This window comes from Melanotaenia boesemani, chromosome 18 (genome assembly GCF_017639745.1).
Source record: "Melanotaenia boesemani isolate fMelBoe1 chromosome 18, fMelBoe1.pri, whole genome shotgun sequence".
Lineage (NCBI taxonomy): Eukaryota > Metazoa > Chordata > Actinopteri > Atheriniformes > Melanotaeniidae > Melanotaenia > Melanotaenia boesemani.
In genome coordinates this window covers 8,667,205-8,683,725 of record NC_055699.1, presented here as the reverse complement: position 1 = coordinate 8,683,725, position 16,521 = coordinate 8,667,205, and the positions used below count along the sequence as shown (strand labels likewise).

At 41.2% G+C, this 16,521-nt stretch overlaps 1 protein-coding gene across 1 annotated transcript in view; it reads left to right on the top strand.

Annotated features, from left to right (window-relative positions):
• The window catches only part of gli3 (GLI family zinc finger 3), a 97,699-nt gene that overhangs the window by 21,999 nt on the left and 59,179 nt on the right, over positions 1 to 16,521 (top strand). Inside the window, 1 exon segment of the mRNA XM_041967621.1 lies at positions 15,224 to 15,469. Within this exon segment, the coding sequence (XP_041823555.1) occupies positions 15,224 to 15,469 (246 nt within the window).

Sequence of the window (16,521 nt, the reverse complement as noted above, 5' to 3'; positions counted from 1 at the left end):
AAAGAAAAAGACAAAAGCTTATAATACAGTTTGCAGGAATTCACTGTATCTGAATAAAACAACCTCCAACCCCTTAACTTTTAAGGAAAAAAATAACAAAAAGAGAAGAGCTAAAATAAAGGCAGCTACAGTTACTTTTTCAATACATAAATAAATAATATAAATGCATAAATAATAGTAAATAAATTAAAATAAATAAATGAATTCAATCAATAAAATACAAGAAGATAACATAAAAAATATTGGAAGAGATTTGTTGCAAATCTTTGACAATAGTCGTCGAGGGGTTAAGAGCCAAGATGAATCTCTAACTGGTATCAATCACAGCCCCCTCTGCAGGGAGGGGCTTTGGAGGCAGAGCTGAAGCACAGCAGAGAAGGAGGAGGAGGGGCCTGCAAGTTGTGTTTGTTCATATTTTTAGGCTCGGTCCATCTATTACTCAAGGTTATGTAATTTATGCTTTAAGTAATAACCAATAACTTAAACAGCAGAGTCCATGTTTTGCATTGCTTGTTGCAGTAAATTGAGTGACTAACAAATAGAGATTAATCTGTGGAACATCAGTCCAATATAAAAACCATGAAGTCTTCCTTGAAAGGCTGATATTTAATGAAACCGTCCAAGTGTTGTGAATTAAATATGCATCTTATGTCTGAAGCAGGCTGTATGTTTCAGGCCAAACTCACTGGATTAAATCAGGACATGTTTTCATTTTTGAAAGAGCAAAAGGCCCTATACCCCCTAATCTCTCTCCCCTGACCTGCACCCCCTCTGGGCCTTGACTCTCACCCTCTCCCTGCTCCCCTCCCCTTTTGCTGCCCAACTCTCTCCCTCACAGTGCGAAAGAGGAGCTAGGATCAAAGGCCATAAACCACGGCAGTGATTTCTGGTGATTGATTAGAAGCAGAGGTTGAGAAGCAGCAACTCTTTCCCCTCTGTTCTTCCCACCCTCCGGTGCTGTGCACGTATCCTCCCAGGGCTCTCGTAAATAGCTCAGGCTTTAAGTGTGAAAAGAGTTGCCACGATTGGCAGACAGAGCCCAGAAACACATCCATACTGAAGCGGCTTGGCTAGTTTTTTCTGCTTCTTCTTTTTGGATGGCAGGAGGTGGGGGGGTGTCAGTTGATAAGAACCATTTGTTGTCTTGCATGGATCTGGGGAGGGACAGTGTAATCCCCTTGCCCTGGTCTGTGTGCAGAGCTGGAGGAAAAGAGCAGAGGAGAGGTGGAGGAATTGATTTTCAGAGGGAGGCCATGCGGAGAATTGAACTCAGATGTGTAGCAGAGACGGGGTTTGAGAGAAACATTCTACTTGCGGGGAAACAAATGTCTGTTGCTTGCAGCAGAGGGGCTGTGCAATTTGAACTTGAGCAAGTCCTTCTAATGTTAATCAATTGCGTAGTTGTCTTTCACTATTCTCTCCCCCCCGCCTCCTCCTCCCATTCCCTCTAACCCAAGCACAATTCAGCCCAGAGGCCTCTTGACAGGCAAGTGGTCCTGTAAAGGCATTTTAATAGGCCCTAGCCACTCAGTGGCATTGAGATTAATACTTGAACCAAATCTCCAACATGCAAGCTTCTGCACAACCACACTTGCACCTCTCTCAATCTTTGCTACCCTCACTGATCCCACCTGGAGCAGTGAGTCTAATGATGTTCGGAGTGTGGGCCTTGCAGCGACAGCTCTAGTCCCGGGGAGATGTGTCTCATGTCAGACTTTGCGCCAGACAGACTCCAACAAGGCAAAAGGGGGTGGTGACGAGGTGGGGTAGGGTGGGTGTTCTTCATCGCAGCTGGAGCAGAGCCAGAACTAAAAGTGCAATTCTCCAATGGTTTTGTTTTTCCTCTGTGGTATTTACAAAGTGATTGAGCACATTTTTGAGTGTCATGGAGTATCTCATTACGCTTTTAAAAGCTTTTTATCAATCCACATGCTGTAAGATATGTACACACACACATTGCAGACTGTGGACAGTCATGCATGCATGCAGGCGCTCTTATTTTTTCTCACTTTTCTCAGTGGCACCAAACCGTACTTACACACTTTGTGCAGCTGCAGGATGGGTTGGCGTTATTAACTGTTCGGCGACCTCATGACTTCATCTTCGGTGCTGTCAGAGGCAACCCACATTATGTCTCTGCTCGGCTCAATGGGCTCTTTGTTCTGGCTTGGCTCTGGAGCAGCTCAACATGGAGCTGCGTGAGTCCAACAGTCCCACTGTGGCTCAAGGGGGAGGGTGAGGTATGGATGTAGGGAGGTAGTGGATGGAGATAGGGAAGGGAATTTGCAGGAGACGGATAAAGCGAGATAGAGAGAGATTGAGGAGATTTGGGGAAGACATGGGAACTAGGAGAAAACCTAAGAGAATGAAAGGAGCAAGTGGGATTTGTGAAAAATTAACAGGAAGAAAGTGAGAATAAGTTGCTGGTGGTGGGGTGTAGAGAGGTAAAATAAGCAGAAAGAAGGATATAGAGGAATGAGAATGTAACAGGCGAATCCCAAAGCAGCACTCAGGTCTTTTAGAATGAATTTTAAACTATTTTTACCATCCATCACTCTGTTTCAGAAGAAAATCAGATCACAAAGGCATCAAGACAACTGAGCTTCAGAGGCCAGTCTTGTGCCGAATGTGGGATTAATGAAAAAATAATGCAGAGATTAGAGAGGGAGGCGAGAGTAGAGCTGGAGAGGTGGATTCCACCGGCGGGGGTGACAGAAGAGGTCACACATGAGGGGAACTTATTGTCAGGAGGAGACAGCAACAGGAGAGAAGTGCTGAAGCAGGAGGTATGATGAGTAAAAGACAGGGATGAAAAGGTTAGGAAAATGAACATTAGGAAGAAAGGCTGCATTATACTTACTCAAAAAGGAATTTGACCCATGTATGGAAAGACGAAGCAAACTTTTTTGCATGTTTTTATAAAGCATGTAATACATTGGGGAAATTAACACTATCGTCTGTACTTGCTACAGATATACTTAAAAAAAAAGTTTTCCTGCTCTAATTTCCCCAACATTCATAAAAATAAAAGACTGCCCTATAATAAATGTTTTATGCTTTTTAAATATTAAAACTTTGGCCCCAAGAGGCCATGTTTTCTCTGTTAGTGCTGTATGATTAATTACTCAAAATATGATTGTGTCAGTGAGTCAGCTACTGTTTTGGAGGCCAGTGAGTATTCAGAATTATAGCAAACTCATGTTACTATGTTGTATGTTTTATGCCCCTGTGCTCCTTTCAAAGCATTCATGACTTTGTAGACCTTAAACTGAGGTAGTTCGTGTTTTGTACTAATGATTTAAGATCAGGAATATCATGCCTTAAAATACATCACTGCCAGTAATTTGAAATTACTTGTGGTGAAAATCTATTTTACTGTTAGTTTGAGAGTTCTTAACCCTTTAAATTATTCTATTCTATTCTATTCTATTCTATTCTATTCTATTCTATAGTCATCTGAGAGTAAGAACAACACAAGCAAGAATTCAAACAAGATGGGACATCATAATTAAGTGGTAGTCAGACTGCTGTGAGTCCAGTTGGACCCAGGAGCTGCCATATATGTTTTTGTTTGTCTTTTGTCTTTCGTAAGTCCTATGTTTAAATACAAGATCACGATTTCATCACACAATATCATCTTGGGCATAAGTGCATGCAGCTTATTCAGTGCTGAGTTGAGCTAAAGAGCTGGACAAATCTTTCTAACTCATTCCGACGAGTAGAATTAAGCTAAGTGCGGAAATGCTCCTTAAACAGCTGAGTCTTTAGCTTGCTCTAAAAAGTGGATGGACTAGATGGTGGAAGGACTCTGGAGATCGGACAGAGTTTGGTAGATTGTTCCACCACCCGGGAACAACAGAGGAAAATTAAAATGTCTTGTATGATACACTCGTTATGAGTCAAATCCTGTGATCTAAACTGTGACATGTACATGCACTGTTCCAGCAACAAGTCTATTGGCCAGACCTGCAGCTTTCAACTTATTTTGTTATTCACCACTATTTACAGGGGCATTTATAGGGGGTGGGGGGTTGCTTTGTGTGTGTGTGCAACTGTGTGACAGATCCTAATGAGTGTTTTTAAGTTTTATGTAATTCTGTTTTGATGTGTAAAGGGCTGTTTTGTTTTTAACATGCATGAATTGAATTATGCTTAAATTTCATAATCATGTAAAGCACTTTGTGTTGCCTTTGGCACGAAAAGGGCTTTATAAATAAAATTTGATTTGATTTGATTTGATATTTATTTCTTATCCAACCTACCTCCCCTTCTCAGAAGAGAAGATGGTTAAATTTGTTTGGCCAACATGGCAGATCCTCTAATCTGCCGATATTTTCCCTGCCTGCTGCAAACACCTTAATGAAGTGGACCATGTTTCACTTGTAATTTAGGTGGGAGTAAGGGGAGCCACGCTCCGTTCATGAAGCAGGCCCTGGTTACACAAATGTGAGTGGTTGAAGGTCAAACGTTTGAAGTGCAAACCATTGATGTGTTTATAAAGGAGTCTTTGTGAGGTAAAGTAGCACCTTCAGGTCCCGAAGAAAACTAGAAAGCAACTTTATCTTATTTTAGATGGCTAATGTACCAAATTGTTGAACGAAAATGTAGATTCAAGTAGTGCTGACGGTATTTTCCCAGGGTCTTAATTTGTGCAGGGAATAGCCCGTCACCGTGGAAACAGAAGAAAGGAATCAGTTTTTTTTTACAGCTTTTGGCTTGTAATTTGGAATTCTGATTGTCATGCTCTACGCTAAAAAGGCCTTATGTCCAAATGTGATGGGTTAGAAACTGTAAGCATTACCAGCTGCAGCATCAAAGCCCCAGACATGCTGTTTATTTAACCCAGATCCGTCACACTCATGTGTAGCCCCTGATTCAACCTGTAATGTAGACATTCAGCAGCATGCATTAGTCTGAGACTAATGTGGATTTATGGATGTGGGTTAACTTGCAACACCTCTCTACCTGTGATATGTCAGAGATCATTGACGGCATTTGAATTTATTCAGCTGAAGTACTTTTGAAATACACATTAACAGTGAATAACGTAGATACCCACTGGGATTGGAACATATGCTGTATATGATTTTTGTGTGTTTATACCAGCTTCTTTCAAACGAAGCTATGTTTAGATCTTATGGATACTTGTTTACCTTTAGTAGACAACAGTAATTCTCAATTTGGAGAAGCAGGGAAGAATTTAAATGGGTAAAACAAGAAAACCATAAAGAGCTGATGGAGAGGTGAATCATTGCAGCACAAACTTAAAAAAGACAGACTCACCAATCTAAAAAAAATCATCTCGGTTCAAGTCAATGTGATATTGTGGATTTTTTTCTACACATCAGTTTAAATTTTTACTTCTTATTACATTATTTCAATCAAAGAACCTCCTTATTACAACACAGAACAGGTTGAATGAGGCTGCCATCTACTGCGGGTAAGACACTGACCACTAATAGAGAATGTGAGGGTATATTACTTTATTTTGTACATTGGGATGGGAGCACCATCATGAATGCTCTCCTATTATCTCAGTTTGCAACCAATATTACCTAGGAAGATTGTTGGTTTTCTTTTTTTGGCTAACGCTGAACAAATCTAATGGGGAATCGAAAAGATGAGAATGAAAAAAAGGAAAGAAAGGATGGACCTAACTGGAAGTAAAATGTAAAATTTGATAATTAAAAAGTAGTTAGTGATGCCCTGCAAAATTCGATCTCTCTTTTTTGGCCAATTCATAATATTAAACAAATTACAATAGCAATGACTTTCAAAAGTTGAAACAGGGGCCATTAAAGGTTAAATAACTGTTATAATAATATTGTAACTTATCAGATTAAGTGACAGTAGGCCTTGAAAGAGCAACATAAAGAGGCAGAGTCTGCTAAATTTGGAACAATTTCAAACTAATATTTAAAGTTGCCATAATTTACTAAATAAAAAAAATCAAATGTCTCAAAGGGCACTAGATGCCTGTGATCTTTGGATCTTCAGGCAACACCACAGGTGTGGTTCTGTTATGGAAATCACTGTGTGGCCCCAGCAACACTTCCAGTCATTGTCTGTGAACACAGTTCACCATGCCATCCACTGCATCCATGCATGCTGAATTTATATCATGGAACAATGAAGCCATCTATGAGCATGATCCAGAAACACTGGAAAAAGAAATTCCACATAGTAGCCTAACTTTTCTGAAATTAGAGATTGTAACATGTGAATGTGGCAGGTGATCACATTTCAGCTCATGAACAAAAGAGAAGCTTATCTATTTAAGATGGTGTTGCCTAAGACATGTAATTTTTTTAAAACTGTCTTTTTTGCAGATTTAGCAATTTATGCTGCACTATTTACACTTGACCATTATTTTACAAATAAGTCTGCTAACTGTGAATGTGGCCTGAGTGAGTTTCAAAGATGACTCTTGCAGATGTTTCACCTCCGTTCACTGAACTGCACAAGCAGGTGTGAAAAGTGATCAGCAGCACCAGAGCAGCCAGTGAATTAGACACACAGATCTGAACATCCACAGGCTTAATCAGCATGGAAGGCAGAGGGAGAGTCCACTCTGGACTTAGACGCTCAGCAGTCATTGATAAAGTGCTTAGCAGCAGGAAAATTAATGAATCCGGCCTGACTGGTTGAGGGGGGGGTGTTTGGGGTTGAAGGGGAGGAAGAGGAGGAGAGGGGATGCGCGGGAGGGTAATCCTGTTCCAGTTAAATGGCTGATCCCTCTCATTCCTTAGATATCAAATGTCAAAAGTTAAATTAGCCTGCTAGCCTCAGATACGAGTTAACATGCTTTTAAATGGGGCGAGAGGCAGGGATTCTTGCCTCTTCTGGGATGGTGGGCAGGTGCCTTTGAAGTGTCTAATTATTGAACTTCTTCTAAGTGCAGGTAATTCATCTTAATGGGGGCATATATGTCTCAAGGTATTGCACAAAATGCACTTTAATTTGTGTGAACAAATGTGTATTTTTATGCTGACGACTTTTCAGAATTTTCATATCTATTAGGAAATACTAAATCATTCCACACTAACAGGTGGGAATCATCCACACTGTGTCATTTTGCATCATATTGGCTTAAAATTGCTGAATTATTTTTTTCAATTCTAGCATAACTGTTGGCACTGTGTTCCTTTGCTTTGGCTCGATATCCATTTCTCTTGGCAAGGCATGCCTAATCTGAGTGCCACAGACTTGGTCTGGATTGCTCTGGTGTCAGAAGTGGGATTCCAGTACTAAGGCCCAGTGGAAAGCTGGCCCACTCTGGTCTGGTGGGCAGTTTTCCCAGATTCACCCTAAAAGACCCATTTTCCCATATGGATATTACTCTACCCTTGCAGACAATCATTTTATATTGTTACAGAGAACATTAAATGACTAACAGGTTATGGGTGATGATAGCTGGCTTGTGACCATTTGAAGCTATGCTAATAAAGTCTGTAAGCCAATCAGAGCACCAAATGGCATCTTTGGCTTTGAAGCTTTGATCAAATGCATCTCTTGGTGTTTGATTCCTCAAAGAATGAAGGCCAAGATGCCCTTTGAGTGAACAACCTTAAAAGCTGTAACTATCCGTGGTAAAAAAAAAAAGAAAAAAAAGAAACGCATCAATGCACATTTTAGAGTCAAGGCTTTCAGCCCTCTCACTGCAATGCTCATTGCTCCCTCACAATGTGGGCCTGATGAAATGGTCGTGGGGTTTCAGGCTGCTCTATGGTGGGCCTGTGCCCCTAATGGGTGAATAAGGGGGTTGCAAGGGGCAGGCAGTGGCTTGGGCATGACACAACCCTGCTGTGAGGCTGATTTGAGGTGAGCACAGTGAAGAAGGAAAGAGTCAAGCAGGCTTTGATTTGCCCCTCCCATGCCCTGGGGCCTGGCGGCTAGGACTGCGAGATACTGAGCTCTTGGTGTGTCCCTGAAGACCCCCGGCGGCAGAAAGAACGGGCTGGGACTGCATTTTATGGAGCAGGGGGTTGGGGTGTGGGCTGACGAGGGCCAAATTGAGATGTGGGAGTTGTTGAATTTGCTTAGATGAATATTGAGGAGGGCATATGCGAATGCTGTGTGGGAAATCAGCAGCTGACAATAGACTGCTAACCAGGAAAGGGAACATCCTAACCTCTCTCTGCAATTCGCCCCAACATCAGTCACGCAGTGATGGTTAAATAATCTACAACCACGGATTCACTCTACAGAGACAGAATCAAATATGAGTGCAGAGCAAGAAGGAGTGAACTTAATATTTGTTGAAAGTCTCCCAAGGTTCAGAGAGACATTTTGATACGGGATTGCTAACCATCCTTCCCACGGATATCTGAGTAATGACTTCCTTCTGCCTTGCCATTTAGGTTTATTTATCACAAGTTGCTCAAAAGTCAGCCTTTTTGTGGAGATACAGAAAACTTGGTTAGAACTCCACAACCTCCTCATAACAAATATCTGAACTCTGTTGTGGGGAAGGCAGCAAGCTTCTTGTGGCACAGAGCCTGTCAGCCCAGAAGTTGATCAGAAAAATACCTCACACAATTGCACTAATCCCCTGCGCTCTTGTTGTCGGGTTTGGAGCCCCTCTTACTTCAGCCTGCACTAATCGTGAATGATTCCCTCTGTCTTTAGTGCTAGTGCCAGGGCCGGTGAATCAGGTACATAAGCCTAAGCCGCTTGGAGAGGTGCTCTTATTAAACTCTAGCCAGCTGCTGGAATTTTTCTTCCCCCTCTCATTGTTAATTGGGGAGTCTTGAGTCTTTCCCTGGAGTTGATTTGCAAGAGAAAGAAAAAAAAGGAGCAAGAGATTATTGCACAGGAGGAGAGGAGCTTTGAAGAAGTGTTTTGTGATTTCACCGTATATCTTTCACTCCTCTCCTCCTTGTTCATTCTCCATGTGCTCCCCAGCCAAAACCTGTTTGTGCTGCAGTGCTTTGAGAAGTCAGAAGGTGGAATACAGCGTATGTCTGGCTTTGGCTCAGAGTAAAACAACACCTCCTCTGATTTTTAGGCTTTCAGTAAAGGGTGAATTGTTGCATGGAATGGCCCTTTGTGCACCCCTGAAATATTCATGTCCCAGGCCTGGAAGGCAATTCAGATACTTGAGAGTTAAGGACAGTTTGGCTTGTGGGAGAACAACAATCCTTGTTTTTAACCTTTGCCTCTGGAAAATGCCTTCAAAACAACAAAGCAAAGGGTTTGTTTCACTTTCCATTTTTTTGAATTGCCTGGACACCCTTAGCTTTAGCCCCCCTTTATCCTAGAACCCCAACCCTTAGAGGTATTGGCCCCACTCCATATCTCATTATCTCTTTCAAAATTTTGTCATTGCGTCCATGCTCTCTTTTATTCTCACGTATTAAAGGCAATGCATAGAGTTTTCTCGAAAGGTATTTGAACCAGTCTTATAATAGAGATTGCAGACAAGGGAGAAATAAAAAGGAGAAACCTGGTTTTTAGGATTTAATGAGTGGCTTGCTGGGGGTGAAAGAGGGATAGAAACCAAGTGAGTGAGAGCGATAGAGTGCATTTGTAGACCGTCAGAGGGAGAGGAGAAAGAGTCGTAAGGGAGTAAGAATGCAGGAATGGAGCACCAGGTACTATTATAGTGGCAGAGAAAGCTCCTGAAATACTAGAGCTGGGGCGTGTGCTCTGATCAGGACGGCAGTGAGCACAATTACCTTCTTTTCAAATCCTTCAGTGACACTGCGGGAGGAAGGAGGACTTTGAAACTTGAAAGGCAGGAGCTCGCTTTCAACCTCAAACGCGAGCAGGAAAGGGCTCTGAAATTTGTTCAGTGCTCCCCATCCACCATTAGCTTGTTTCTTCCTCTCGCCTCCAGGCATTTAAGCGCTTTTTGAAAAGATGTTAAGAAATTCAATCACCATAGAGAGAGAACGGGAAAGTTCTTTTTTCTGTTTTTTTTTTTTTTTTTTGTGTGGCATGCTTTCCTCTAGTCCACAGAGGACTGGCCTGCTGCTTTTGTGTTGTGGGCTGAATAGACCTGCAAACTGGTAGAGGACTGGATGTGGCAACCATGGGAATATAGGGAGAAATAAAAGAGGAATGAAAAATGAGGGAGGGGAGAGGGTCTGTTGAGTGTATGGTCAGGAGTTAGTACAGTGTTGCAGGATTGAACTTTTCAAAGTTGCATGTGTTTACCTCTGTCTGCTCTGTCTTCATTAGCCCAGTTTTTGACAGCTACTCAACATGTTATACAGATACAAAAGTTTCCACCAGCACATACAGGCAGCGCAGAGGGAAAACCCTACCTGAGAATTGTTCTGTTCCACTGAGGAGTCAAAGAGTCAATTGACCCTTGTGCTGCAGAGTGTTTGTTTAACCATTTAAGGTTCTATGAACTGAAGTAATGAAGCCCCTGAAGGTGGTATATGGTCGAATGATGAACCCTCCTCCTTTGGTTTACTGGGGTGACTGGAGGGGGATGGTGGGACTGTGACAGTGCTGTGATTGAACTATTTGTCGCTTGACCTCTCTTGGAGGAGAAAGATGTAGTAGTGGGGGCCACTATAAAAGAAAAACAAAAGGAAGAACAAGAAAGTTGCGAGAGAAACATCAAATTAAAACAGCACAGCAGTTGAAACTTTAACTAGTAGTTTTTTCAAGCTTAATTCACACTTTTTAAGGCCCCAGTGATGAATGTATTTATAAAACATCAAATGTGTGTATAAAAGTAAAAAAACAAGCTCATAAATATGTAGCCAGTCTAGCTTCCAAGCTGTAATACTAGATTTTTCTGAATGTGCAAAAGCTGAAAGTACACAGCAGGAGCCTGTTTTACACATCTACATGCTCTACCCTTAGCACTGCTTGCTCTCTGCACAGTTTATAGTCTCGACTTCCTCAATCCATGTCAGAAGATGAACCCAATTCCAAAATCCCTTTATGTTAATATTGCGCTTTGCAAGCGCAGACCTATTAATCCAGCTTTAACCGTATAAGTTGCATTATTCCCTTAATAAGATCACTGGCTGTGCAGTATAGGATTAAATACTTATATCATAACTGACACTGTCATTTCCCACAGATGAGAGCGACTTGCCTCTCTGGCTGTCAGTTCCGCGTTAAGAATCCTTGAATCTGCTGCCAGTGCTGCGCCAGGGCATGGCTGGCCCAGACGCAGGTAATGGATGTGGCAGTGAGGGGAATAAAGGCAGGACCCTCAAGCTGCTCTCTCTTTGCCTCTCTCAATCTCATTCTCTTCTCCTTTCTGATCGCTTTTCTTCCTCTGTTAAGTGGCCAAGCACTATGGTGGCCATCTTTAGTGCTTAAGGTAGTGCTCTTTAATCTGGCCCTCTGCTCTGTTTCTAATTGGCAGTTGGATGCTGTTGGGTTGTAGTTCATAGTGGGAGGAGGCACTCACACTGCCAAGCTGCTAATACTACAGAACCTCTGGCGCCAGCACAGCGGCATTTTGCCAGGTTCTCAATGAAGGACATTAATTCAGAAAAAAAACTGAAGTGCCCCAATGACCAGCACGTTCAATGGTAAAATTATATTTACATACAACAAGGCTTTAACATAGAGAGCACACAGGGAAAAAACGAGGAGTAGCACTTGACAAAAGATCTTAATAAAGTGAATAAAGTCCCAGATCTATTTGTTCATACAAGCATGTCTCTGTTTAAAGCAAAGCTTAAACAAGGTATTTAAGTAACTTAATTCAAGTGATTATCCACTGTTAAAGAAGTAAATAATCTGGAACAGACTGTGTATTGTAACCAAACTTGACATCATCCTCTCCACAGTGCCTTTAGTACCAAGCATCATAATGTGAATGAGTACAAAATGTGTATACCATCAGAAATAGTATGTCTTTTATGAGTAATCTGTAATCATTATTAATTGTGTAAACTGGTCTAGCATTCTGTACATTTATATGTTATATATGGTGGCCCTGAGGTGCAAATTAAAACAGTTAAAAAAGTATTAAATAAGACAGATTTTGGAGAACATATTTCACTAAACACAACCGAACAGCAAACAGTGTTAAACAATAATTACTAAAAATGAATTACATTTCAAAATCTGCATTGTCATGTTTTTACTTTACTTACTTAGTTACTTTTGAAAATTTAGTTTCTAAAATAGTGTTTTGACTCAATTCTGATTTTTTATTTTTGTTTTTTTTTTTGTTTTTTGTTTTGTTGTATTGTTTTGCCTTTCTTGGAGTGGTTTGCACCTCAAAGTTTAACTAATTCATCTGTCACGTTTTCCAAATAAGTTCAAATAAATTTGAAGTAACCACAGAATTATTTGATTTTATTAAAATGTTTTTTCACTTCACAAAAACTGCAGTCCCCACATTTACAGGAAGTCACCCTAAAGCCCAGTACACACATAAAGATTTTCTAAATCTGAAGAGATTTTTTTATCTGTTAGAGACCCCACACATGAAGATAAAAAAAATCAGGCATTTAACAGTTTTGATCGTACAGAACAACACACACATAAAGATTCTGTTATGCAGTCTGCAGTTCAGTTCTCCTTCTACAAAATCTTCTACGAAATCTTGCACAATCAAACATGGTCTTACAAAAATGAAGATGAAACGTACAACCAGAAAAATGAAGAACCATGGCAAGAACCAGAAAACACATCACCCAGCATGGCAGAGGACATACATAATGAAGTAATGATGGTGGTCTTGCAACTATTGTTAACAGAAAAATCCAGAACTGAAAAATAAAAACAACAGACAGGAGACAGCGTGAACACTGACTTTTTATCCTTCCTTTCTCCCCAGTCAGCTGGCTTTCTGATTGGCTACATTCAGTTCCACATCAGGAGTTGTCGGCTTTCTACAAACAAATCAAGATTTTCAGTTGTAAAACATGTTCAGTACTTAGGATTGTTGGCCAAGGCCTGTTTCGGAGCTGATTGTCGGGACGAATTCGGTCTTAACACACCTCAGACCAAATGATCATTTTATAGGATAATCTTATAAGACTTAAGATAATCACGTTTTCGCCGTCTTTGGTCGGGAAGGGGCAAAATCAGGACCAAAACAGCTTGATAATCTTAATGGGTGTACCCAGCTTGAGTTAGTGTGCAATCAGGTTTAGGTCCTTATAGTGATACACATATATAATGCACATGAAACACAAACACACATACATAAAACTTGCATACTGTGTAGCAACAGTTATAATTGCTTTCAGAGAGATGTTACATTTATTCACTGATTGCTGATGTTTTCAGCTTTTTAATATTATTTTGTAGATAATGGCTCTTTTGCAAGCGTTTGACAAGTGACCTGCTGTGGATGACTGCTGAACAGCAGGCAGTCAAACAGTGATGTTGACTTGCTTGCTATGAATTGCTTTCTGGCTTGCTTAAATTTGCTGTCTTTGATGCATAAAAGTGGCAAAGTAACTGGTGAGTGTGCAAAATGGTTGTGGAGAAAGACAGCTACTTTGGTCTATGCCAACAAACTACCTTGTCTTCGTAGGTTATTAGATAATTTACCGCCTAAAATCCCTCTAAACACTGTTTTGCTGATTGTTTTTTAATTACGATTTTCCTCTTAGAAGCTTTACTTATGATATTTGTTCATTTCTGCAGCAATTTTGCAAATGCAACTAAGGATGTTCCATTAGCATTTTTATCTGCCCTATACTGATTCCAATACCTGGGGTTTAGGTATCTGTTGGTACAAAATACCGATCCAATACCTTTTTTATTTTATTAAGAGGTCTATTAAATTTATCATTTCAATCGATTATATTTATTATAGACTTTGATGTATGATGTCAAAGTATGTATGTCTCAGTGACATCGAGTGTGTCACTGAGAAAATGGCCAAAGTTAATTAGAGGTAACAAAGCCCTTATGCTCTTTCACTTAATGGCAACCTGAATGCTTTATAAGGTTGCTGGAGTTAAATTTAGCAACTTCTGGAAACTTCAGCCCTGCATTTTAAGTATGTCTCTGTTTTGCTAGTAGGATTTTCTCGAGAGTAATGACGGCAAATTGCTAACATAACGCTAATGTTAAATGTTAGAACTCCGCCTACCAACTCAAAAAAGATCGTTACGCAAGATTGCATAACTTCCTGTGTCTGCGTGGTGGTGTTGGGCTAGAAAAAAAAATTATAATTCTGTTTCCGATCTATTTGCCGATCCAGATCCCCTTACATTTAGCAAGATTGACCAGCATTCCGATGCTAATATCAGTATCGGCCCAACTTTAAATGCAACATTAGCTTATTTTACTGAGAGGTTATCAGGATATGCATTAGGGCGAGTCAATATTAGAACGCCCTCTACTGGATCTTAGTTCAAACTGCTTCTGACGCATCTATCTGTACTTCCTGGGGTCTCATGTATTCTTTTTTCCCCAAGTCAAACAGGATATTTATTTTTGCAGTTTCTTCCTTACTATGAAGCAACTGCTAACATAAACATCCAGTTTAGTAAGTCGCTAATGATGATGATGTTCAGGCCTCATCAGGAAGGATTCACATAATTCTTTTGAAGAACTAAAACAAGTTCCAGATAATTTTTCATGTTGAATTAAGAAAATAAATGAGAATCCCAGACATGCCAAGCCACTTTCTGAGTCACTCTCAATACCATCAAACTACAGAGAAGACTAATACTAGGTCAGGAAGCTAGCTGACCCTTATACATGTCAGTTCAGAGGCCATGCCAAAGGTCAGAGGCCACATCTTTGTGGGGGAGCTCAGCCCTTGAACTCAGCTCCACCGTTTTCCCCTTTGCACAGCATGCCAAGAAGCTTTCTCCAAAGACCCTTCTCCTCCTAATTTCCCCTTAGACAGAGAGGGGTGGAAAAAATTGAAAGAGGGTTAGTTTGTTAATGGGCAGCTTGGAATGCTAGCTGAAAGCTTTCTCCATGGGAATCTGTTTCTAAAAAGAACACACAAAGCTGATTTTAAGAACTTACGTTGCCTCAGCTGTGTGAAATTAAGAGGTTTGGATTTTTTTGATTCATGATGTCCATTTGCTCTAACACTATATGCCTCTGATCTCCAACATCTGGTGCTGTGGAAGGCCATCCTAGGCAGATTTACAACCATAATGCCTGGTAGGTTTCAGGTGTTTGGAGCTGATCTCCTCCCTTTACCTGCTCCCTCTGTGTGAACAGACTTCTTCAACATGTCATGATAATATGTTTAAAAAAAGAAACATGCAGCTTTAACATTAGCTTCTCTTCTCTTATTTTTTCTCTTTCTCTATTCTGGCAGAAGATGAGAGTTCAGGCACGCCATACCACCGTGAAAGGCGCAATGCCATCAGCTCCCAGGCCCCAACTCCAGGTGTCCCTGACAGGAGTGTAGCCGAGGAGCCCTCCACATCCACAGAAGAACGTCCATCCCTGCTTAAGAAGGAGATTCATGGTTCCCTACCACATCTAGCTGACCATGCTTTGCCATATCGAGGCACACTGTTTGCCATGGACCCCCGTAATGGCTACCTAGACTCCCATTATCGTAAGTCTTGTAATACTTGTAACTCGATCCTAGAAAGTTAAGAAACTGTACAGCTCAAGGACATGTTTGTAGCACCCCAAATGCTGAGGCCAGTGTTGCCTCTTTACTGTAGGTGAGAGGCACGATTGCTAGATTCTTGATTAAGTCTGACAGATTAGCCCTTTTCTACACACACTCAGACACACACTTGTGAACACATGCACGCTCTCTTGTCTTGTTTTGTGCCTGGGAATTTAGTATGGGGAACGGCCAGCGCAGCTTCTTAATTCCCTCATTAGGGGCCTGTCTGAACACAGTACTCCTCTTTCTCTCATCAACACACACTTCAAAGCCCCAAAGCAGCACTGAGTCAAACCTCACCACCCCCTACTCTGTCTCTTTCTCTCTCTGTGGGACTCAGAGACTGTGTGAGAGAAGAAAAGGAGACTAACAGAGATGAAGCCCAAGAGAAAGAGGTGAGGGAAGAGAGCTGTGGCTCAGTTGAAATAGTGGAGATAATTTGAAACAAAGGGGAGATAAACAGTAGTAGTCAGAAAAAAAGTGAAGTGATATGTTAGTTGGAAAAGAGAAAAGGGGGAAAGGGGAAAGGTGTTTTTAGAGGTTGATTAGGAGGTTAATTTGGCAGCCACTGTAGCCAGGACTTTGCCTGAAGACAAGAATTTGATGTGATAGCTTGTTTAGTTTGGTTATATTGCCATTGAATTGGGCCAGACAGAATTGGACAGGAGAATTTTAATGCTGTGGCAGTAATGAAAGCTCCAGTGGACCCCAACCTTACACTGTAACTCCATTTACTCAGCTACTTCATTAGCCACTACTCCCCTGTGCCTGGGTGCCTGCGAATAACCAAGGTGCCTCTTTAAGGGAAAAGTTGCTTAAAACAAGGCTATGGTGCTGTGGACAGGAGCCTTTAGGGCAGTACATTACTGCCCATTACATCCTGACCTAACTCAGCAACACTGCCACTTCTCATTTTATGAATGTGTGTGGGTATGTGTGAAGGAGATGTGGTGGTTCCAAACCGCTGAAGCTGTGGGGTAGTTCGGAGGAAC